This window comes from Silurus aristotelis (assembly GCF_946808225.1).
Source record: "Silurus aristotelis genome assembly, chromosome: 12".
Lineage (NCBI taxonomy): Eukaryota > Metazoa > Chordata > Actinopteri > Siluriformes > Siluridae > Silurus > Silurus aristotelis.
In genome coordinates this window covers 19,495,765-19,522,265 of record NC_139585.1, presented here as the reverse complement: position 1 = coordinate 19,522,265, position 26,501 = coordinate 19,495,765, and the positions used below count along the sequence as shown (strand labels likewise).

Sequence of the window (26,501 nt, the reverse complement as noted above, 5' to 3'; positions counted from 1 at the left end):
AGTCTAATTGGGGAATGTTTTTTTTTTTTTTTTTTTATCATTTGCTGCTGATGCTGTTTTTACGAATTTAACTTTTAAAATGAAAAAAAAACCCAACTTTTCATTAAACACATCTAATTCTAAAACTTTATCCATGTTGTATTTAATCATTTATGGTCAGTTGAATTGATTTTTTCAAATATTTCTGTTAAACTCTTTTATTAATTGTGTATTCTAATGATTATTCAACCGATTAATAGGATAAGAAGTACTTTTCTTTATTAAGCAGCAAAATTAAATGAGAGAAAATGACAGGTCTTTTAAAATGATTCCCATTACACATGTGGGGGTATAGCTCAGTGGTAGAGCATTTGACTGCAGATCAAGAGGTCCCTGGTTCAAATCCGGGTGCCCCCTCATTTTCTGAACAAGGGGCTTAAAAATTTCATTCGTCACATTTAAACATTATCTAAATCAATCCTATGAAAAGATGGTCAGTAAAATAAAATTCATTTAATATACAGATCATAAAACAAGTAGCTACACTCAAATCAACAGCATAATGTACAGCATATTAGGGCTGCTGATATCGATTATTTTAGTAATCGAGTAGTCTAACCAATATTCCATCGATTAATCGGATAAGAAGTACTTTTTCTTTATTAAAGAGCAATGCTAAATAGGAGAGAGAAAATAAAATGAACAAGTAATTTTATTTATTTTTTTTTAATTATTTTTTAATTGCTGGAATAAAAGAATGTTGGTAAAAAACTAAACCCATTTAATGAATTTATAGCCATATTACATTAAAATACAAACACAATTGCGTTCAAAAATGTCCCTCTGCAATGAGTCGAGTTGTGGGAAGTAGAAACTTATTAAATAATTATCCTTACCGATATATTTATGTATTAAATCTCGCACAGTATCGCGATGTGTTTATTATTATTATAATTTTTTTTTTTGTCAGCAGCTTGAATTTTTCCACACACTAAATCCATGTATTTATCCCCAGGTTTAAAATTGTGCTCCTCTACCTGCTCTACACGAAGTGCTATATCATGGCTGACCCTGCATTTTCACTGCAGCTTCCTAACATTGTGGGAATATGGGAAGAAAGAATTTCACTGTGTAAAAAAAACAAAAAAAAAAACTTTATAAACCCTTTACCTTTAAAGACCCTTTAGTATTTGCTATTGTCTTAAGAGATCTAGTTTATGTTCTTCATTAAAAAGTATAATGGCACAATTCGCATTGTTCAATAGCCCAAACTACATACAGTATTTTTATAAATTCAACCACTTTCTTGTCAGGAAACATTGGATAGTTGTGATTTTGTGGGAGGGGCTTTATGCTGTAACCACACCCCTCACTTTCTCTGCATTAAAATTGTAGCTCTCAGAACAGACTCCTTACACACAGAAAGGTGTTTAAAGAAGCAACGCTAGATCTTCTCTCCTCTTTTTTATAATAAGACTTGCATTATGGCTGTAATTAAGTCACTCTTGAGGTTAGGCTTACTGCTTCTGCTTGTGGGTGAGTAATGCTTTCTTGTTAACTATTTTATGACTTTTATTGAAAAAAATATATAAAAAATGCTAAAATCTCTAGTTGCAGAGAGCAGTAATAAAAATGGTTAATCATTAAAAATTGTATTGTATTTAAAATGCCAACTGAGTTTGTCCGATAACTTTTATTTACTTGAATTAAAGCCTGATCAAATTTTAACTCAACACTTTTAACAATGAGCTTTTTATATTGTGATTTTATTTATATTTTCAACCATGTTTTTTATTTTTTTTTTTATAAAATAATAGCCTATTAACTATGCTCCTTGTTGTGGAAGTCTGATAGCAAAGATTTTATTTCGACAAATAACTATGACTTAATAACCAGGATATTATTTGATATTATTTTTGTTTTCTGCTTCTGTCTGTCCCCATAGGCCATCAAATCCTCATTATGTCATTTTAGTATTAAAACCGTAGTGTTTGGAATAAAAGTATCCAGTATCTTTATTATACTCGTATAGTGCATGGGACAATTAACCAATACGTCGATTAAGCTATCTTTAAAAGGTTTCTCTGATCAGTCTAAATCTCAGTTAAACATTTGTAAACGTATTGTTCAGGCAGTATTAATGATTTGTGTGAGACAGAGAAAAGCATGTCATAGGTTTTTAAATATGACTACTACAGTATGGCTTGTTTTTACTTTCTTTACAACAAAAGACACATTTTATTTTTCTTTAATTCAAGTTTTTTTTCATGCTTTTAAACAAGCTAATGACAGTTAGTCCCTTATTCAGCTCACGTAAAGGATTTAAAAATGTGAAAACGTCTTTCCTTGGGTTAAAGAGCATTTCCGGGTCTGTACCATACTCTGGCACTGCTTAGGGACAAGGGCCAATTAAGTCATCAAGACAAATTATATTATATATTGACAAAGGTGGGCAAGATTATTTTGAACAAATAGTAATGTCTTATCATCATCTAGAGAAATATAACTAGTACAACTGGAAATATGTGAATTGAAAATGATTGTCGCATGTATTTTTTTTAATCTACACTGAAATAAAAACATATAAAGTAAATGTGCTTTGTATGTGAAATAGTAGTTTATTTGTAAAATTAAACAGAACCTAAAGAAGGTTAGGTACAGATAATCGATTTCAGTTATATTGGTTATTTATTCTTTTGCCTATTGCTTTGACACTTACCTACAAGTTCTGTCAATGTAACGTAGGTATGACTGGCATCATTTGGACAACACTATGGGACATTATTGCTGGATGTTTTTGTGTTGACAATAGAAAGCATTTAAAACGTGAAAGTGTTTTTGTAATGTTTAATATTCCTGTCCCCTTGTTCATATCTCTATCTCTTTCTTTTCTCTTTTTGTATTGATGTTGAGCCAAACCTCATGGTACTTCTTTCATAAGTCTGCTTTCGTATTTGGGTACCTATGGTACCATGTTTTAAATCCATTATAAAGTAATACAGACAAAACGAATGTGTTGCTATTTTAATACTTTAGGACTGTATTCAATCACTGTCCAATTTATTAAGAACAACTTCACACCATCTCATTTATGCTGATTTTCTAACCAATCAGAGATTAAAGCAGCAGCACATTGCGTAATAAATCATGAGGATTCAGGGCCAAAGGTTTAGTTAGTGTTTCTCCCAAACTTCAAAATGGAGAAAATTGCCATCTCTGTGATATTTACCATGGATGCCAGTGTCTGTGAGTGTATAACAAAGATATTATTCAGAAGTCTCATCTGTATGGCCAGAAGTCTCATCTGTATGGCCATAACAATGCACCAATATTCTAGTTTTACATTCATTTACACTAACTATTTTTTCTTCCTCCTCCCTTTATGCTCAACATTGCTGTCACCTTTGAAGGTGAAACCACACCTACTTCATCTCCACCAGGTAAATCATAACACAACAGACATTATGCGACTTTTCTGTTAAAATTGGAAAGTATGCTCTATATATATATATTTATATTAATTTCCTCTCTTTTTGCTAATCTTTATTCTTAATTTTGAAGATTCATCCACAGTCAGTGTCACTACAGTTATTTCAGGTAAGACACCATAGGGGACAACACTATGGGACATTATTGCTGGATGTTTTTGTGTTGACAATAGAAAGCATTTGAAACGTGAAAGTGTTTTTGTAATGTTTAATATTCCTGTCCCCTTGTTCATATCTATTTTTCATTTTTTTCTCTTTTTGTATTGATGTTGAGCCAAACCTCATGGTACTTCTTTTATTTGTCTGCTTTTGTGTTTGTGTACCTATGGTACTATGTTTCAAGTAATACAGACAAAACGAATGTGTTGCTATCTTAATACTTTAGGACTGCATATAATCACTGTCTAGAAGTCTATTCAGAAGTTCTAGTTTTACATTAATTTACACTAAATATTTTTTCTTCCTTCTCCCTTTATGCTCAACATTGCTGTCACCTTTGAAGGTGAAACCACACCTACTTCATCTCCACCAGGTAAATCATAACACAACAGACATCATGCGACTTTTCTGTTAAAATTGGAAAGTATGCTCTATATATATATATATATATATATATATATATATATATATATATATATATATATATATATATATATATATATATATATATATATATGCATGTTTGTGTACCTATGGTACCATGTTTCAAGTAATACAGACAAAAAACGAATGTGTTGCTATCTTAATACTTTAGGACTGTATATAATCACTGTCCAATTTATTAAGAACAACTTCACACCATCTCATTTATGCTGATTTTCTAACCAATCAGAGATTAAAGCAGCAGCACATTGCGTAATAAATCATGAGGATTCAGGGCCAAAGGTTTAGTTATTGTTCCTCCCAAACTTCAGAATGGAGAAAATTGCCATCTCTGTGATATTTACCTTGGATGCCAGTGTCTGTGAGTGTATAACAAAGATATTATTCAGAAGTCTCATCTGTATGGCCAGAAGTCTCATCTGTATGGCCATAACAATGCACCAATATTCTAGTTTTACATTCATTTACACTAACTATTTTTTCTTTCTCCTCCCTTTATGCTCAACATTGCTGTCACCTTTGAAGGTGAAACCACACCTACTTCATCTCCACCAGGTAAATCATAACACAACAGACATTATGCGACTTTTCTGTTAAAATTGGAAAGTATGCTCTCTCTCTCTCTCTCGCTCTCTCTCTCTCTCTCTCTCTCTCTCTCTCTCTCTCTCTCTCTCTCTCTCTCTCTCTATATATATATATATATATATATATATATATATATATATATATATATATATATATATATATTAATTTCCTCTCTTTTTGCTAATCTTTATTTTTAATTTTGAAGATTCATCCACAGTCAGTGTCACTACAGTTATTTCAGGTAAGACACCATAGGGGACAACACTATGGGACATTATTGCTGGATGTTTTTGTGTTGACAATAGAAAGCATTTGAAACGTGAAAGTGTTTTTGTAATGTTTAATATTCCTGTCCCCTTGTTCATATCTACTTTTCTTTCTTTTCTCTTTTTGTATTGATGTTGAACCAAACCTCATGGTACTTCTTTCATAAGTCTGCTTTCGTGTTTGTGTACCTATGGTACTATGTTTCAAGTAATACAGACAAAACGAATGTGTTGCTATCTTAATACTTTAGGACTGCATATAATCACTGTCTAGAAGTCTATTCAGAAGTTCTAGTTTTACATTAATTTACACTAAATATTTTTTCTTCCTTCTCCCTTTATGCTCAACATTGCTGTCACCTTTGAAGGTGAAACCACACCTACTTCATCTCCACCAGGTAAATCATAACACAACAGACATTATGCGACTTTTCTGTTAAAATTGGAAAGTATGCTCTATATATATATATATATATATATATATATATATATATATATATATATATATATATATATATATATATATATATATATATATATATATATGCGTGTTTGTGTACCTATGGTACTATGTTTCAAGTAATACAGACAAAAAACGAATGTGTTGCTATCTTAATACTTTAGGACTGTATATAATCACTGTCCAATTTATTAAGAACAACTTCACACCATCTCATTTATGCTGATTTTCTAACCAATCAGAGATTAAAGCAGCAGCACATTGCGTAATAAATCATGAGGATTCAGGGCCAAAGGTTTAGTTAGTGTTTCTCCCAAACTTCAGAATGGAGAAAATTGCCATCTCTGTGATATTTACCATGGATGCCAGTGTCTGTGAGTGTATAACAAAGATATTATTCAGAAGTCTCATCTGTATGGCCAGAAGTCTCATCTGTATGGCCATAACAATGCACCAATATTCTAGTTTTACATTCATTTACACTAACTATTTTTTCTTTCTCCTCCCTTTATGCTCAACATTGCTGTCACCTTTGAAGGTGAAACCACACCTACTTCATCTCCACCAGGTAAATCATAACACAACAGACATTATGCGACTTTTCTGTTAAAATTGGAAAGTATGCTATATATATACAGTGAGGAAAATAAGTATTTGAACACTCTGCTATTTTGCAAGTTCTCCCACTTAGAAATCATGGAGGGGTCTGAAATTGTCATCATAGGTGCATGTCCACTGTGAGAGACATAATCTATAAAAAAAATAATTCAGAAATCACAATGTATGATTTTTTAACTATTTATTTGTATGATACAGCTGCAAATAAGTATTTGAACACCTGAGAAAGTCAATGTTAATATTTGGTACAGTAGGCTTTGTTTGCAATTACAAAGGTCAAACGTTTCCTGTAGTTTTTCACCAGGTTTGCACACACTGCAGGAGGGATTTTGGCCCACTCCTCCACACAGATCTTCTCTAGATCAGTCAGATTTCTGGCCTGTTGCTAAAAACACAGAGTTTGAGCTCCCTCCAAAGATTCTCTATTGGGTTTAGGTCTGGAGACTGGCTAGGCCACGCCATAACCTTGATATGCTTCTTACAGAGCCACTCCTTGGTTATCCTGGCTGTGTGCTTCGGGTCATTGTCATGTTGGAAGACCCAGCCTCAACCAATCTTCAATGCTCTAACTGAGGGAAGGAGGTTGTTCCCCAAAATCTTGCAATACATGGCCCCGGTCATCCTCTCCTTAATACAGTGCAGTCACCCTGTCCCATGTGCAGAAAAACACCCCCAAAGCATGATGCTACCACCCCCATGCTTCACAGTAGGGATGGTGTTCTTGGGATGGCACTCATCATTCTTCTTCCTCCAAACACGTTTAGTGGAATTATGACCCAAAAGTTCTATTTTGGTCTCATCTGACCACATGACTTTCTCCCATGACTCCTCTGGATCATCCAAATGGTCATTGGCAAACTTAAGACGTGCCTGGACATGTGCTGGTTTAAGCAGGGAAACCTTCCGTACTATGCATGATTTCAAACCATGACGTCTTAGTGTATTACCAACAGTAACCTTGGAAACAGTGGTCCCAGCTCTTTTCAGGTCATTGACCAGCTCCTCCCGTGTAGTTCTGGACTGATTTCTCACCCTTCTTAGGATCATTGAGACCCCACAAAGTGTGATCTTGCATGGAGCCCCAGTCCGAGGGAGATTGACAGTCATGTTTAGCTTCTTCCATTTTCTAATGATTGCTCCAACAGTGGACTTTTTTTTACCAAGCTGCTTGGCAATTTCCCCGTAGCCCTTTCCAGCCTTGTGGAGGTGTAAAATTTTGTCTCTAGTGTCTTTGGACAGCTCTTTGGTCTTAGCCATGTTAGTAGTTGGATTCTTACTGATTGTATGGGGTGGACAGGTGTCTTTATGCAGCTAACAACCTCAAACAGGTGCATCTAATTTAGGATAATAAATGTAGTGGAGGTGGACATTTTAAAGGCAGACTAACAGGTCTTTGGGTGTCAGAATTCTAGCTGATAGACAGGTGTTCAAATACTTATTTGCAGCTGTATCACACAAATTAATAGTTTAAAAATCATATATTGTAATTTCTGGATTTTTTTTTTTTGATTATGTCTCTCACAGTGGACATGCACCTACGATGACAATTCCAGACCCCTCCATGATTTCTAAGTGGAAGAACTTGAAAAATAGCAGGGTGTTCAAATACTTATTTTCCTCACTGTATATTTATATTAATTTCCTCTCTTTTTGCTAATCTTTATTCTTAATTTTGAAGATTCATCCACAGTCAGTGTCACTACAGTTATTTCAGGTAAGACACCATAGGGGACAACACTATGGGACATTATTGCTGGATGTTTTTGTGTTGACAATAGAAAGCATTTGAAACGTGAAAGTGTTTTTGTAATGTTTAATATTCCTGTCCCCTTGTTCATATCTATTTTTCATTTTTTTCTCTTTTTGTATTGATGTTGAGCCAAACCTCATGGTACTTCTTTTATTTGTCTGCTTTTGTGTTTGTGTACCTATGGTACTATGTTTCAAGTAATACAGACAAAACGAATGTGTTGCTATCTTAATACTTTAGGACTGTATATAATCACTGTCTAGAAGTCTATTCAGAAGTTCTAGTTTTACATTAATTTACACTAAATATTTTTTCTTCCTTCTCCCTTTATGCTCAACATTGCTGTCACCTTTGAAGGTGAAACCACACCTACTTCATCTCCACCAGGTAAATCATAACACAACAGACATTATGTGACTTTTCTGTTAAAATTGGAAAGTATGCTATATATATATATTTATATTTATTTCCTCTCTTTTTGCTAATCTTTATTCTTAATTTTGAAGATTCATCCACAGTCAGTGTCACTACAGTTATTTCAGGTAAGACACCATAGGGGACAACACTATGGGACATTATTGCTGGATGTTTTTGTGTTGACAATAGAAAGCATTTGAAACGTGAAAGTGTTTTTGTAATGTTTAATATTCCTGTCCCCTTGTTCATATCTATTTTTCTTTTTTTTCTCTTTTTGTATTGATATTGAACCAAACCTCATGGTACTTCTTTCATAAGTCTGCTTTCGTGTTTGTGTACCTATGGTACTATGTTTCAAGTAATACAGACAAAACGAATGTGTTGCTATCTTAATACTTTAGGACTGCATATAATCACTGTCTAGAAGTCTATTCAGAAGTTCTAGTTTTACATTAATTTACACTAAATATTTTTTCTTCCTTCTCCCTTTATGCTCAACATTGCTGTCACCTTTGAAGGTGAAACCACACCTACTTCATCTCCACCAGGTAAATCATAACACAACAGACATCATGCGACTTTTCTGTTAAAATTGGAAAGTATGCTCTATATATATATATATATATATATATATATATATATATATATATATATATATATATATATATATATATATATATATATATATATATATGCATGTTTGTGTACCTATGGTACCATGTTTCAAGTAATACAGACAAAAAACGAATGTGTTGCTATCTTAATACTTTAGGACTGTATATAATCACTGTCCAATTTATTAAGAACAACTTCACACCATCTCATTTATGCTGATTTTCTAACCAATCAGAGATTAAAGCAGCAGCACATTGCGTAATAAATCATGAGGATTCAGGGCCAAAGGTTTAGTTATTGTTCCTCCCAAACTTCAGAATGGAGAAAATTGCCATCTCTGTGATATTTACCATGGATGCCAGTGTCTGTGAGTGTATAACAAAGATATTATTCAGAAGTCTCATCTGTATGGCCAGAAGTCTCATCTGTATGGCCATAACAATGCACCAATATTCTAGTTTTACATTCATTTACACTAACTATTTTTTCTTCCTCCTCCCTTTATGCTCAACATTGCTGTCACCTTTGAAGGTGAAACCACACCTACTTCATCTCCACCAGGTAAATCATAACACAACAGACATTATGCGACTTTTCTGTTAAAATTGGAAAGTATGCTCTCTCTCTCTCTCGCTCTCTCTCTCTCTCTCTCTCTCTCTATATATATATATATATATATATATATATATATATATATATATATATATATATATATATATATATATATATATATATTTATATTAATTTCCTCTCTTTTTGCTAATCTTTATTCTTAATTTTGAAGATTCATCCACAGCCAGTGTCACTACAGTTATTTCAGGTAAGACACCATAGGGGACAACACTATGGGACATTATTGCTGGATGTTTTTGTGTTGACAATAGAAAGCATTTGAAACGTGAAAGTGTTTTTGTAATGTTTAATATTCCTGTCCCCTTGTTCATATCTACTTTTCTTTCTTTTCTCTTTTTGTATTGATGTTGAACCAAACCTCATGGTACTTCTTTCATAAGTCTGCTTTCGTGTTTGTGTACCTATGGTACTATGTTTCAAGTAATACAGACAAAACGAATGTGTTGCTATCTTAATACTTTAGGACTGCATATAATCACTGTCTAGAAGTCTATTCAGAAGTTCTAGTTTTACATTAATTTACACTAAATATTTTTTCTTCCTTCTCCCTTTATGCTCAACATTGCTGTCACCTTTGAAGGTGAAACCACACCTACTTCATCTCCACCAGGTAAATCATAACACAACAGACATTATGCGACTTTTCTGTTAAAATTGGAAAGTATGCTCTATATATATATATATATATATATATATATATATATATATATATATATATATATATATATATATATATATATATATATATATATATATATATATATGCGTGTTTGTGTACCTATGGTACTATGTTTCAAGTAATACAGACAAAAAACGAATGTGTTGCTATCTTAATACTTTAGGACTGTATATAATCACTGTCCAATTTATTAAGAACAACTTCACACCATCTCATTTATGCTGATTTTCTAACCAATCAGAGATTAAAGCAGCAGCACATTGCGTAATAAATCATGAGGATTCAGGGCCAAAGGTTTAGTTAGTGTTTCTCCCAAACTTCAGAATGGAGAAAATTGCCATCTCTGTGATATTTACCATGGATGCCAGTGTCTGTGAGTGTATAACAAAGATATTATTCAGAAGTCTCATCTGTATGGCCAGAAGTCTCATCTGTATGGCCATAACAATGCACCAATATTCTAGTTTTACATTCATTTACACTAACTATTTTTTCTTTCTCCTCCCTTTATGCTCAACATTGCTGTCACCTTTGAAGGTGAAACCACACCTACTTCATCTCCACCAGGTAAATCATAACACAACAGACATTATGCGACTTTTCTGTTAAAATTGGAAAGTATGCTATATATATATATATTTATATTAATTTCCTCTCTTTTTGCTAATCTTTATTCTTAATTTTGAAGATTCATCCACAGTCAGTGTCACTACAGTTATTTCAGGTAAGACACCATAGGGGACAACACTATGGGACATTATTGCTGGATGTTTTTGTGTTGACAATAGAAAGCATTTGAAACGTGAAAGTGTTTTTGTAATGTTTAATATTCCTGTCCCCTTGTTCATATCTATTTTTCATTTTTTTCTCTTTTTGTATTGATGTTGAGCCAAACCTCATGGAACTTCTTTTATTTGTCTGCTTTTGTGTTTGTGTACCTATGGTACTATGTTTCAAGTAATACAGACAAAACGAATGTGTTGCTATCTTAATACTTTAGGACTGTATATAATCACTGTCTAGAAGTCTATTCAGAAGTTCTAGTTTTACATTAATTTACACTAAATATTTTTTCTTCCTTCTCCCTTTATGCTCAACATTGCTGCCACCTTTGAAGGTGAAACCACACCTACTTCATCTCCACCAGGTAAATCATAACACAACAGACATCATGCGACTTTTCTGTTAAAATTGGAAAGTATGCTATATATATATATATATATATTAATTTCCTCTCTTTTTGCTAATCTTTATTCTTAATTTTGAAGATTCATCCACAGCCAGTGTCACTACAGTTATTTCAGGTAAGACACCATAGGGGACAACACTATGGGACATTATTGCTGGATGTTTTTGTGTTGACAATAGAAAGCATTTGAAACGTGAAAGTGTTTTTGTAATGTTTAATATTCCTGTCCCCTTGTTCATATCTACTTTTCTTTCTTTTCTCTTTTTGTATTGATGTTGAACCAAACCTCATGGTACTTCTTTCATAAGTCTGCTTTCGTGTTTGTGTACCTATGGTACTATGTTTCAAGTAATACAGACAAAACGAATGTGTTGCTATCTTAATACTTTAGGACTGCATATAATCACTGTCTAGAAGTCTATTCAGAAGTTCTAGTTTTACATTAATTTACACTAAATATTTTTTCTTCCTTCTCCCTTTATGCTCAACATTGCTGTCACCTTTGAAGGTGAAACCACACCTACTTCATCTCCACCAGGTAAATCATAACACAACAGACATTACAAACCCTTGTAACTGAGACAGAAATATTTAAGAACTCACCAAAAACAAATTTTTACATTTATGGTTTATTTGACACAGATCATATCTACTTTTCTTTCTCCTTTATTAACTTTAAAGATGGGACCACACCTGATTTCCATACGACTATACCAATTAAGACAGAATTGTAACACCATGTAACTTTCTTCAACCCTATTGCTGGCTTTGTTTTTATAAATTAACTTTATTCACAATTAAAAATATGAATATGGTGGAGTGTTTGTGTCATTAGTGTGGGTCTTAATAATGAAATACCTGTCTGGTCCTTATGCTTCAAACCCTTGGTTCTCAAAAATAACCTCTTAAGGTTCTGACTAACAAATAAAGTGATGCATGCACTGTTTATTTGACATTGTTCATCTCTATTTTTGTTTCTCATTTTTGCTTTACTTCATCACCAACTTTCAAGCTGGAAGCACACCTGCCCCTACTACACCTAGACCAGGTAAGGCAGAATTGAGACACCAAGTAACTTTCCTCCACACTATGGAATTTGTTTGTTGGTCTTTTTATTAATTCACATTGGAAACAAGTGTTTTTCTAATTATTATAAAATATACTTGCCAGGTCACTGCGTGTCAAGCCCTTGTTTAGCAGGCAGCACATGTGTTGAACTCTTGACTAATTACACATGTGTGTGCCAAACTGGAATGGTCTATGATGAAACATTGAGAACCTGTATTCTAGGTATGTTAGAACTGCACTTCTTTGTTCTATCATAAATTGTCTGCTTCATATTTAGCTTAAATACTATAAACATGTATTTTAAGAGTTGTTTTTTTTGTTTGTTGGTTTGCTAATTCTTGACTTATTAACAAACTGTACAGAAATATGTTCATTAAATTTTATTGCATAGCTAATACAAGAGACAGACCAGTATACATTTTTATTTATACGTCATTTCATTCCAGCAAAGACTTTCCCAACTGATCTCAAATTTAAGATGAATTATATAACTGGAATGGAGGACAAGAACTCAGAAATATTTAAAAAAACAGCAGAGGATATTGTTCAAAGGGTAAGTGCTGGAAAGTTTTTTTTTAATTCAGTTTGTTAGCTGATTCAAGATTATGCAATCTTTAGTCAAACTCTACAGCTGTTTAACGTGGCTTTTGTAAAGTTCTAAGGTATTTTATAGTTCAGAAGAGATCAGATAAAACAAGTTAACATGAGCTTCTCTGATGTCTCCAAACTCAAACACAGATTAACGGTGCTTTCAAATCTACTAATGGTTATATTGGATCCGTAGTTTTGAATCTTAAGTGAGTATATTTCTACATTATTGTAACTAAGGTGGGATTAGGGTGAACTAACGTTTTGCAATCATTAGCTGCTATTGCAATCATTAGCTGCTATTATCAGATATTCTCATTTAAATACTTTTATGGAAATGTTTTTTGAATTACCCTTAACTTGATTATGTTACTTTAAGGCAGATATCATGTTTGAACTGACTGTGCAGGACAAACAGAACTAATCTTTATTTACTTTTTTTGAGGTTGTATTTTAATTCATTTTTTCATCACTGTGTTCACGTTACAGACAAGGCAGTGTGATTGCAAATGTAGACATTTTTTTCAGTATCACCTCAGATGTTACTGAAGATAAAATAAAGAATGGAATACAAAGTGCAATGAATGTAACAGTCGCCGGTATCACTTTTTGTTTATTCCACCAATACAAAACTAATCTCATATATTCTCTAGTTTGCAAGAGGATGGCTCTGTAAGTCTCATATATTTTTGACATGCTTTTCAGCAAATAACTTGTGCAATAGAGAATTCTGTGACACGACAAGCACAAATTGTACTAGTAACAATGGTCAAGCTTCATGCAGTTGCTTAAAAGGATATATAAAGTTGACAGTAACACAACAGGCCTGCACAAGTAAGTGGCATTTCCTCTAATATTTAATATTTGCTATTCAGGACATTACATTATTCACATAACCATTGATCGCATCTCCTTTTTACCCCAGGCTGTCCCAGTGGTCAGAAAGCAGTGGAGTCTGTGAGATGTGAAAAGTAAATTATGGCTTTCATATACTAACTTTTAGTATACAAATTCTAATGTAGGATTTCTAAACCTAGGTGCAAATTTTGCAGTGTGACTTTTTTGGTACAACTTGGCTTTATAGTTTGAAATGGTTATTATTATTATTATTATTATTATTATTATTATTATTATTATTATTATTATAGGATTATTGTTTAAAATATGTAAAAAAAAAAATTTCCGTTTTTGTCAGTTGTCCTTTTGGATACTCTGGTTTCGACTGTAAAGAATGTAAGTTAAAATAATGTATACACACACACACACACACACATATTTTAAAGAAATCCAAGTGCATTGTTGCATTGCATAGGAGTGGTGTGGACATTCACAATGTGCCTCTTAAACCTCTGCCGTTTCAGCGTACATCTTAATCCTGGTTGTCGTTGCCTGTGTTCTGGGCACACTTCTTCTCTGCACTTTCATAAGCACTGTAGTCTTATATTCAAGGTAAATGTCAATAGTATTAAAAAACAGATACTTTCTGCAATGTTACAATTTATATTATGTTTTTCATCTAAGTTAATCTTAGATTCGAGGCCTTTTACTGTAGTGCCATTTTATTGGGGGGTGAACTACTAATCAGAATCCATAGAAAATGAAATAATGTGGCTCTATGTGTTTGCTATGAGTAGCCAAATATTTCAACACACATCTGTCTTCACATATGTCTTTATCATTCTAACTAGCCTAACATTGTTCAGTTACGCATAAAGACATTGGTGACACTTTAGCATCACATGACACTGCTCTGATGAGAAGAATCATATAAATCATCACCTAGCTATACTCATGTTCTTAGAGAGTAAGCCATATGTGACAAATGATCTGTTATTCCTGTTTGCATGTCTGTCCTTTCTTTATAAAAGGTCAAGAAAAACGATCAAATCTTCAGACAGAACGCAATCCCTCCAAGACAGTGTGGACTTCAAAAAACCTGTAGGCATTCCCAGGATCCCACGTGCTAACGCTAATTCTAGCTGGCAACCAACCAATCTGGAGATGACCGAAAGTGGAAGCAGACATGCCCTTGTGTCAAAGGATTCTGCAGAAAAAAAGGACGTAAGGACTGTCTGCAGCATTTTCTTTATTCAGACAGTTCAAATAATTAATATTTATTTTTCATTCAGAAACGCTACATCTATTAACCCTTCTCTTGCTGGTTTCACCACATAAAAACTTTGTTTAGATAACAATACAAAAAATATAAAGAAAAAATTTGTTTAGTATACTAGTATATGACTATATGACTAAATGGGATGACAAATTTATACCTAATTATAGTCAATGTGTCAGGGATCTTATGCATTTCCTTACAGTAGAGAAGATCTGAAAATCTAAAAATGCTGTAGTCCACATTTTTTAAACCAAAAAGTGGTAATTTTAGTGCATAAAACTGATGACACTGATTTCACCATGCATTCTGATCCAAGGCTTAAATGATCTGTTCCAGATGTGGGACAATGACTATATTGATGACTCAAGGAGCTTTAGGAGCCAGACGCCCTCTGGAACCAATAACGGGTTCAGGGCCACAAGGAACCCCTACAACGATGCATACAAGGACCAGATGCGCAAATACTAATTTTCATTCTACTAATTTCTTCTGTATAGATCGTTTTATGAGCAGCATAAAGTCTTACAAAAACATCTGTACAAACAATATTATTAATATTTTTATAAAGCTTTAAAAATCTTTTTATTATTTCTATAATGAAATTGTTGGACGCTGATGTAATGTTCTGATCCAGCAGATGTCACTGTTTGATGCAGCTTGTTCCTGATCCTTTCTACCTGAAAGTGCTTTTGTTGTTTCTACCAACCAATTTGAATTGTTTCATCTAATGCTGTTCATATATTTCTTTTTTCATGCTAAAATAATTTTCTATGACTGATATTAAATACAGGGCTTTTGAAACAAGTAAGCAGTCAATGACTACAATCAAAATGACTGTAGTAGGATTTAAATTGTGTACATGATTTGCAGCTTCTAAAGGAAATGTTTATAAATATGAGCAATCCAGTTAATGTGTTGCATTTTATACTTGAATTTGACTCTTCTAAAAGAGAAAATTGTCTATTAGAATTAATTATAAATACACAAAACAATTAAAAAAAAGAAAACATTTAAATGCTTGTTCATTATCTGCACTTACTTCAGAAATACTTTATAAGAAACACTTGTACATTTTCTTATTAATAACATTTTCCAATCAGCCGTGTGGCAGCAGTGCCATGTATAAAATCACACAGATACGTCACAAGATCGCTAGTTAATGTTCACATCAAACATCAGTATGTGGAAATCTAGTTAATCTTTATGACTTTAAACATGACATAAGTGGAAAAAGGGCTGATTTAAATATTTTAGACTCTCTTCCAGCTGATTTCCTTTCGTGTAGAACCTTCTAGAATTTATGCAGAATGGTGCAGAAAACAAAAAAAAATCCAGTGTATTGCAGTGAGTTGAAATCTGAATCACCTCTGGTTCACACATTAGGAATGACCTTATAGAAATAAAGTTCTAGAAACAAATGTACAAATGTAACAAATGTATAAAACTTAATCTATTTATTTCTGTAAAGCTGATTTGCAGCAATGTCCATTGTTAAAAGTGCAATACAAATAACATTGAACTGAAAAACTTTGTTGCATGATTTTATTCATTGTACTGCTAATGACATGAATGAGCAGGTGGACAGATGTTCCTAAAAAAGTGGATTGTGTGTATACAATAAGTCCATATTAAACCATAGTGGCCATGCCATTAGTGTACTGGATCCTGGCAAATGTGAGTCACATCTTGTCATTTACCATAAGTCTTTAAACAAAAGATGGTCATAAAAGGAAATGTATTCTTTTTTTTCTCTTTTTTTCCATTGTTTCAGTAGTGCATTACACTATTACACTAGTAGTGTATCTCTTGGTGGTTCTGTTATCAATTTAAACTATCTTAAATTACCACTTATAATTTAATACATTTAAATATTTAAACAAAAATAAATCACTGGCACAAACTAAAAGGATAAAATGGTTGGTTATTGAAATGTAAAGGAAAGGGCAAATCTAAAAAGTCTAAAAGCAGCTGAAATAAAAGAAATACTGAACATTTTGATCATATGTTCATGCAAAATATGTCCTTGAGTAATACTTATTCATTTTTAATAGGTTTCTACTGCAATAAAATCAGCAATAAAATCAGCACTCTGCATTTAACAAGCTGTTACATTTTGAGAAATGCCATGACAGCAAAATTTAGCAGATGATCACATTTGGGGTCAATAAAATGTATGTGACATTTAAGCTCCATGGCTGGAAAAGGTTTCCGAACCCCTGATTTAGATGTTCAGTTCTTTGGGAACAGCAGGTTTGGAGCTATTCAGAGCTACACAGATGTTTAGCTGTAAAAAAAAAAAAAGTTCAGTCTGCTGCTTTACTAAACCACATGCAGTCATTGTTCAAGTACAAAATATTATCTTTTACACCTTCGCAGTCAAGTTGTCTGTGTCTAATTAGCCTTATGTCATCAGCCTTACTGTAAAGAATAATATGATATATACAAAATAAGGCAGATTGGAATCATGACTTTCATTTCCAAATATAAAGATCAGCCTGAGCTTTGATATTAATACTTCCATACCTCCAAGCGTACAATATGTACAAATAGTATTAAGTAATGTTTAGATATTTTGTCTCTGCTGAAAAATACGCAGTTTTTCCTCACAAATATTCGGATGAGTTTTAGCAAAACCAAAAGCGAATCTTTTTTTCCATTTTTTTTTTATCACCGTTATATTTAAGGTATTTTTTTTGCTGATTTGAAGGGCAGTGCATTGCAAAGTACATGTCCACAGGTGAGCAGAAGCAGAAGTGTGACTCTGTAGGTAATCAAGCATCGGGTAAGGCTTAGTCCAAGGCCTTAACTGAAATATACTCTTATAGGTAAAGGCTCATACTCTTGACATGCTCTAACTGTCAATTAGCATTTGCCATGTGACTGACCATGCGCTGGATGGCAGCTAGGACCAAAGGAATAATCTAATATATTTTCTTTAGACGTTTGCCTGGCTGTATTTCATCCATCCATCCATCTTCTCCCGCTTATCCGATGCCGGGTCGCGGGGGCAGCAGTCTAAGCAAAGATGCCCAGACTTCCCTCTCCCTAGCCACTTCTTCCAGCTCTTCCGGGGGGACACCAAGGCGTTCCCAGGCCAGCCGGGAGACATAGTCTCTCCAGCGTGTCCTAGGTCTTCCCCGGGGTCTCCTCCCAGTGGGACGCGCCCGGAACACCTTCCCAGGAAGGCGTCCAGGAGGCATCCGGAACAGATGCCCGAGCCACCTCAGCTGACCCCTCTCGATGTGGAGGAGCAGCGGATCTACTCCGAGCTCCTCCCGAGTGACTAAGCTTCTCACCCTATCTCTAAGGGATCGCCCAGCCACCCTGCGGAGGAAGCACATTTCGGCCGCCTGTATCCGGGATCTTGTCCTTTCGGTCATGACCCAGAGCTCATGACCATAGGTGAGAGTAGGAACGTAGATTGACCGGTAAATCGAAAGTTTCGCCTTGCGGCTCAGCTCCTTCTTCACCACGACAGACCGGTACATCGACCGCATTACTGCAGAAGCTGCACCGATCCGTCTGTCAATCTCCCGTTCCACCCTTCCCTCACTCGTGAACAAAACCCCAAGATACTTAAACTCCTCCACTTGCGGCAGGAACTCCCCACCAACCTGAAGTGGGCAAGCCACCCTTTTCCGACTGAGGACCATGGCCTCGGATTTGGAGGTGCTGATTCTCATCCCAGCCGCTTCACACTCGGCTGCAAACCGTCCCAGTGCATGCTGAAGGTCCTGGTCTGATGAAGCCAACACGACAACATCATCTGCAAAGAGCAAAGACGAAATCGTGTCGTCACCAAACCGGACACCCTCCGACCCCTGGCTGCGCCTAGAAATTCTGTCCATAAAAATTATGAACAGAACCGGTGACAAAGGGCAGCCCTGCCGGAGTCCAACATGCACCGGGAACAAGTCTGACTTACTGCCGGCAATGCGAACCAAGCTCCTGCTTCGGTCATACAGGGACCGGACAGCCCTTAGTAAAGGGCCCCCGACCCCATACTCCCGGAGCACCCTCCACAGGCCGCCGCGAGGGACACAGTCGAATGCCTTTTCCAAATCCACAAAGCACATGTGGACTGGTTGGGCAAACTCCCATGAACCCTCCAGCACCCTGTAGAGGGTATAGAGCTGGTCCAGTGTTCCACGGCCTGGACGAAAACCACATTGTTCCTCCTGAATCCGAGGTTCTACTATCGGCCGTATTCTCCTCTCCAGTACCCTGGCATAGACTTTCCCAGGTAGGCTGAGAAGTGTGATCCCCCTATAGTTGGAACACACCCTCCGGTCCCCCTTCTTAAAAAGAGGGACCACCACCCCGGTCTGCCATTCCAGAGGCACTGTCCCCGACCGCCACGCGATGCTGCAGAGGCGTGTCAGCCAAGACAGCCCCACAACATCCAGAGACTTGAGGTACTCAGGGCGGATCTCATCCACCCCCGGTGCCCTGCCACCGAGGAGTTTCTTTACTACCTCGGTGACTTCAGCTTGGGTGATGGACGAGTCCGCCTCTGAGCCCTCAGCCTCTGCTTCCTCAATGGAAGACGTGACGGCGGGATTGAGGAGATCCTCGAAGTATTCCTTCCACCGTCCAACGACATCCCCAGTTGAGGTCAACAGCTCCCCACCTCTACTGTAAACAGCATTGGTGGGGCACTGCTTTCCCCTCCTGAGGCGCCGGACGGTTTGCCAGAATCTCTTCGAGGCCAGCCGATAGTCCTTCTCCATGGCCTCACCGAGCTCCTCCCAGGCCCGAGTTTTTGCCTCGATAACCACCCGGGCTGCAGTTCGCTTGGCCTGCCGGTACCCGTCAGCTGCCTCAGGAGTCCCACAAGCCAACCAGGCCAGGTAGGACTCCTTCTTCAGCTTGACGGCATCCCTTACTTCCGGTTTCCACCACCGGGTTCGGGGATTGCCGCCTCGACAGGCACCGGAGACCTTACTGCCACAGCTCCGAGCGGCCGCTTCGACAATGGAGGTGGAGAACATGGTCCACTCGGACTCAATATCTCCGGCCTCCCTCGGGATCTGGTCAAAGCTCTGCCGGAGGTGGGAGTTGAAGATCTCTCTGACAGGAGGCTCGGCCAAACGTTCCCAGCAGACCCTCACAGTACGCTTGGGTCTGCCGAGTCTGTCCAGCTTCCTCCCCCGCCATCGGATCCAACTCACCACCAGGTGGTGATCAGTTGACAGCTCCGCCCCTCTCTTTACCCGAGTGTCCAAGACATACGGCCGCAGGTCAGATGAAACGACCACAAAGTCGATCATCGACCTGCGGCCTAGGGTGTCCTGGTGCCACGTGTACTGATGGACACCCTTATGCTTGAACATGGTGTTCGTTATGGACAAACTGTAACTAGCACAGAAGTCCAATAACTGAACACCGCTCGGGTTCAGATCAGGGGGGCCGTTCCTCCCAATCACGCCCCTCCAGGTGTCACTGTCGCTGCCCACGTGTGCATTGAAGTCTCCTAGTAGAACGACGGAGTCCCCAGTCGGAGCACTGTCCAGCACCCCTCCCAGAGACCCCAAGAAGGCCGGGTACTCTATACTGCCGTTTGGCCCGTAGGCACACACGACAGTGAGAGACCTATCCCCGACCCGTAGGCGCAGGGAAACGACCCTCTCGTTCACCGGGGTAAACTCCAACACACTGGCTGTATTTTTTAAATGAAAATAGAAAACTGTAATCAAGGCTCCAGAGATGACAAAAGTAAACACATCCTTTACTCAAGTAAAAGTACAGATACTTATGTTTTAAAAGACTCTGGTAAAAGGTAAAGTACCGATTACACTTTTTCACTCAAGTTAAAGTACATGTACGCAAGTAAAAAAGTAACCATTACTGTTTTAGTGTCACTCTTTCGACTGGACCTCACATCATATTAATATATTAATACAAAAATATATATAATTTTGTTATCTAATGAATTTGTCCCAGCTGAACATCCACCATATAGAACAGAAGCTGAGAGAAGATGATGATGATCAGGTGATCAGGAATGTCTCTGTTCTCAGTCATGTTTACATCGCTGACTGCCTCTGTCTCATCCACGTTAACCACGTACTTCTTGTTGCCTTCTGCCTTACTTGTTGTTAGCTTTAATAAACTAGCCTACGTCTGTGGTGTCTGAAAGTCAGGAAATGACTGGAAATGATGGAAGTTTGAAAAAGCCACGCAATGACAGGAAGATGGTTGATGGACTGAAAACCAATGTGTGAAATGAGAAGAAAAAATATTGACATTTCACCAAATAGATTAAAACTAAAGTAACATGCCCGTTTTGAAAACTTAATAAGTAGAAAGTACACATATTTGTGTGAAAGTAACAATTGTCCCAAAAAAAAAAAAAAAAACAATTGTGAAGTAAAGTACTGATACTAGAAAAATCTACTTAAGTACAGTTATAAAATATTTGTACTTTATTACTTCCCATCTCTGATAAACTTAGATGGACTTCATCTATTTATCAAAAGTTAAATATTTCAACAATGCTTTATTTATACATAGCCCTGCTGTATCAAGCACTGTTCAATCATTTTATTGCCACTATACTGTTCTTCAATCAATGTGTACTTTTGGGGAAATTTGTGTTTTTGCAGGTTTTTTTTGCAATTCACCAGAAATCTGAGCTCATGCTGGCTGTTGATTTTACAGCCCTGCCATGTATCACAAGCCTAAATAACACTGTGGCAAAGACTGTTTGTGTTTCAAATAAAAGTTATAGCAGTTGATTGAAGGAAAATCTGGTGTTGCCCACAATCTACTGACAACCTTAATTTAATTATCATAAATGAGAATTACTGCAGCACCATTTCCCAAGAAGCTTAGTTTTGTTATAATTTATTATCCAAGCCCATTGCTGTCTGCACAAGAAATTACCATTACAATGAAAACACTGCCTTCCTCATCCACCAAACCATGAACACCTCCTCTGCAAAGCTCTTTTGCTTGTTAAGGCAAAAAAAGCTGAGATCGGTTTTATGGAAATTTCTTTCTTCCACATATGATAAAATATTAATCCTACAAATATAATTTGCCTGTTTTGTGTTAACACATAGCATTTTCAGTAAACAATCCACAACGATATTTGAACAAGCTTTTAAAAGAGCAAGAACAATTAAAATCTCATGATTTTATCATCTGGTGATACTGCAACATTATTCTGAACTGAACAAGCATTTTACATTTAGAGAGGAGTTACGACTTACAGATGTTCTTTCAGTGCTTTATTTTAAACTTTTTCATGCAATTGAGACTGCAGATTTCATGAGGAAAGAATAAGCTAAAAGATACTTGAAAAAAACAATATTATTGTCATGCTGATTTATTCACTTTAGTTACTGCTTAATCCTGGTCAGGTTTATGGTCCCATCCTGGGAACATCGATCACAAGGTGTGAACACTCCCTGGATTTAGAATTATAGGGTATCATGAACACACAACTCTGCACTCATTCCACCTCAGCAAACCTTAGCAATGTACTCTTAGGGTCATGTCACTGTGTGGTGTGAATATGCTGATATCTCATTATATCTAATCTCTTTCTCACATACAGTTCCATGAACTGATATCCTTCCTAGTGTGTCACCCTTCAGTAGAAGCTTTGTCTGGGGGTATGGTTGAGGTTGATCTGCTGGAACAAAAGGCTGAAGGTGGGAATACACAATGGATGGGGCATCGGTCCGTCACACACAATCACACCCTCATTCATTCACACATTTGTGTTAGTGGTAGATTGGAGAAGAGAGAGGGAGAAAGAGAGGTAGAAGGAGAGAGAGAGAGAGAGAGAGAGAGAGAGAGAGAGAGAGAGAGAGAGAGAGAGAGAGAGAGAGAGAGAGAGAGAGAAAAACCACTTACTGCTCTGATCATATTTCAGTTTTTATATTTTGCTGATTTAAAAAATATATATTTTTATTCTATTTAAATGTATTGTAGTATATTATTCTAAACAATATACCTTTATACTTTTGTCTGGCACCTTGCAATTTGTCACTGTTTTGTATTTATTTTATGTTGTTTCATTTAGATGCTTTCACAATATTGTATGCAAACAATAATGCCAATAATGTACTTTATGGAAATTAAATTCAAATTGAGAGAGAGAGAGAGAGAGAGAGAGAGAGAGAGAGAGAGAGACGTGCTCATCTATCACTCCTACTCATACATGGATGCCTTATAGCATCACGGTATATTGCAAACTCTGCCAGATAAATATAGAATAGCTATAAAGCTTCGACATCACTAGAAAGTAAGACAGCAGGGAAGTGTTTGTGTGTGTGTGTGTGTGTGTGTGTGTGTGTGTGTGTGTGTGTGTGTGTGTGTGTGTGTGTGTGTGTGTTTGTGTGAGATATCAGATGCTGCAGAACAGAGCTGTCAGTAAGATGTAGGTAGTAAACAGTAACCTGCATCGCTGATACAGATGTAAAGCCTACCATCTGTGGAAAGTTTTGTAGATTTACTCACATTAATTATTTTTCTTAATCTGTGATCACATGATGTCACCAAACATATGCAATAATAACAGGAGGCATGAAAATCAAATATTCTTGTGCATGAAGGGAAAAATAAGAGTTTTTTTTTTTTTATATGAACTGCATCTGAGATTCGCTTTTTTTTAGCATGATACAATTAGAATAACATTATCACAAAGAAGGTAAAGGCTTAGGGGTGAAGACATTGGACTTTGGATCAGAGGGTCGTGAGTTTAAATCCCAGCCACACCAAACTGCTGCTCCTGGACTCCTGTGCAAGGCCCTTAATCCCATAGCTGCTCTGTTATGTTAGTGACATACATGTAAATTGTTCTGGAACAGGGCGTCTGCCAAATGATGTAAATACATACATGTACATGTAAGATTATAGACATTATACACCAGTAATTAAAAGTGAACCAAATACATTTATCAGTTCATATCAGATGATTTACTTAAACTACAAGCTAAAATGATATTAAATATCGTAATTTGAATGTCAAAGCTTATGGTTTATATTTTAAGACAAATATAAATGTATTGTTAATAAGTAATTTTGACTTAAAAACAAGCCATCATAATGACAAAAATGCTTAGCCTTTTAGGAAACTTGAAAAGGTTTTGGCTCCCTCATTAAGTCATTGCATTATTCCATATGTGTCATATCATAATGGTAACAATGTAATTATTGTTTCGTTTCTTTTGTTTTTTAAATGTTTTCTTCTTTTATGTTTAGTTTAACTCTTAGAAGGGCTGACAATCAAATTTTTGTGACATAGATCTAGATCAGGCTAATATAGTGTTGGTGCATGAATGCAACAGTTGGCACTGAATTTTAGATGTTTATTTCACTTCATCATACCTTGCCTTTCCTGTCCATTAGAAAAGTCTGACAAAGATTCTACAGACATTCAAAGATAAATACATGCCTTTTTAAATGTACTTGTAAACTCAAAAAGCTAAATATAAGCTTTCTCTGCAAAAGAATCTGTCCAGGAAAGCATGTTTGGTTCAGAAAATCAAACTATGCAACTTACACCTAAGCCCATGCTTTCTACTATAAATATAAGAAATTAATTAGGAAACTTAACATTAGTCAGCTATTCCTAAGAAAAGGCACTATTGTTATGATCTCTTTTTGCAGGACTCGACGGACATGGCCCACAATCAGAAAATAGCTTTGGACTGTGTAATGTCAAGAGAACTGTCCTAAATCAAAGCAATATAAATGATTACCCTGAGGATGATAAATAGTGAATATTCACTATATGGACAAAAATTTGTGAGCACTTGACCATGAGATTCGTCTGGGTTTCTTTTAAACATTCCATTCAACATTTAGTCCCCATTTCATGCAAAATAACTTCCACTCTACATGGAAGATGTTCCACTAGAGGTGTGGTTGTGGAGATTTGTGCTTATTCAGCCAAAAGGGTGTTTGTTAAGTCAGGTACTGGTTGAGTGAGAAGGCCTGGAGTGCAGTCAGTGTTCTAATTCATCCCAAAAGTGTTCAGTTAGGCTGAGGTCAGAGATCAACAGCAGGCCGCTCAAGATCTTCCACTCCAGCCCATGTAAACTATCTCCATTGAGCTCAATTTGTGCATAGAGACATAGTTATCCTTGAACAGATTTGGGTCTCCTAGTTCAAGTGAAGGAAAAATGTAATGCTACCACATACAAATAAATGCTATTCAACTAATATACAAATTATTTCAATTTGAAAGGGAACAGGTTTTAGCACATTGCTGTAAGCTTTCATATTAGATTTATTAATGGCCAAATTTGTACACATTGTTGTAATGAACTCACTGGTCACTTTATTAGGAGCATCATGTAAATACTGGTAACAAATTGGCTGACAAATCTTTTCAGGTTAACGTGATTGCATCATGAAACTGCTGCAGATTTGTCATGCTGTAAATCTCCCATGCTACCACATCCCAAAGGTTTTCTTTTAAATCCATATCTAGTGACTGGAAAGGCCACTAAAGAACTTTGTTATCATGAAACCAGCTTAAGACATTTTGTGCTTTTGGACATGATGGAGGTAGCCTTCAAATGATTAATGAATTGTGGGATAATTGGGGGATGCAATTCACCAAACAGATGTTTTATTCAAACAATGATTGAAGGGTATTAAACAGACTACTGTATGATAGCAATATAATCACCAAACTATTACATTAGGGGTTGAGTCCTGTTCCTGTTTTGGCTAACAGGAGTAGAACCTATAGATGTTCCTGATGTTATAGCTCATTATAGCCTCAAGATTCTGTATGTATGTGCATATTTATATGCTTTTATGCTGGCCATGGATGTACAAAGTTGTTACTTGATTTGCTGGTGCCTTCCTATCAACTCCAGAAAGTAAAGCAATTCCACACTGACCTCTCTTCTTAAACTTCCATACATGCTTTTCAACAAAGTTTTATTCAGGGATGCGTTATTGTTATTATCTATATGGCAATGCAACCAAAAGAAACTACTTTAAACCATGTTAGTACATTCTCAAAGTAGACACATACTATGCTCATGCAATACCTCAGGAACACAGGAACATAGAGAAATAATTCTGCACATGTACATAGACAGCTCCTAGATAGACATAGACAGATCTACTCTTGACCATAAAAAGGCTTCTCTAGCTGATCCTCCTTAGCCTCTCTCTCCCTAAACAACAGACAACCAATGCTCTTTTGCTGCTCACATCCATTCCAAGTGTCTCACTGAATCAGCCCTGGGTATGTGATGAGGTTTATAACAGGAGACAGGGAGTGGTGTAAGATTGAACCTGAAGTTGAAGGGTGAAGTAGGAAGATGTGAACAGCAAAGATGGGCAATAGAGATAACATGAGCACATAGCATCCACTTCCCACCAGCTTACCACAATAAAAGGTTTAGTGGGGGATGGTGATGGAGAGAGAAACTGGATGAAGGCAAAGCTAAAGATTATATGTAGAGAAAAGAGAG

The 26,501-nt window shown here is 36.2% G+C and overlaps 1 protein-coding gene across 1 annotated transcript; it reads left to right on the top strand.

Annotated features, from left to right (window-relative positions):
• The first annotated feature begins 12,091 nt into the window (after window positions 1–12,091).
• Window positions 12,092–16,581, top strand: muc13b (mucin 13b, cell surface associated). Its single transcript, XM_083555747.1, has 11 exons — window positions 12,092–12,330; window positions 12,453–12,572; window positions 12,797–12,903; window positions 13,089–13,147; window positions 13,428–13,537; window positions 13,644–13,772; window positions 13,864–13,909; window positions 14,134–14,171; window positions 14,300–14,387; window positions 14,807–14,999; window positions 15,391–16,581. Exons 1-11 carry the CDS (start codon window positions 12,219–12,221, stop codon window positions 15,520–15,522), a joined length of 1,134 nt encoding a protein of 377 aa, XP_083411873.1. The 5' UTR covers window positions 12,092–12,218; the 3' UTR covers window positions 15,523–16,581.
• The last annotated feature ends 9,920 nt before the right edge of the window (window positions 16,582–26,501 follow it).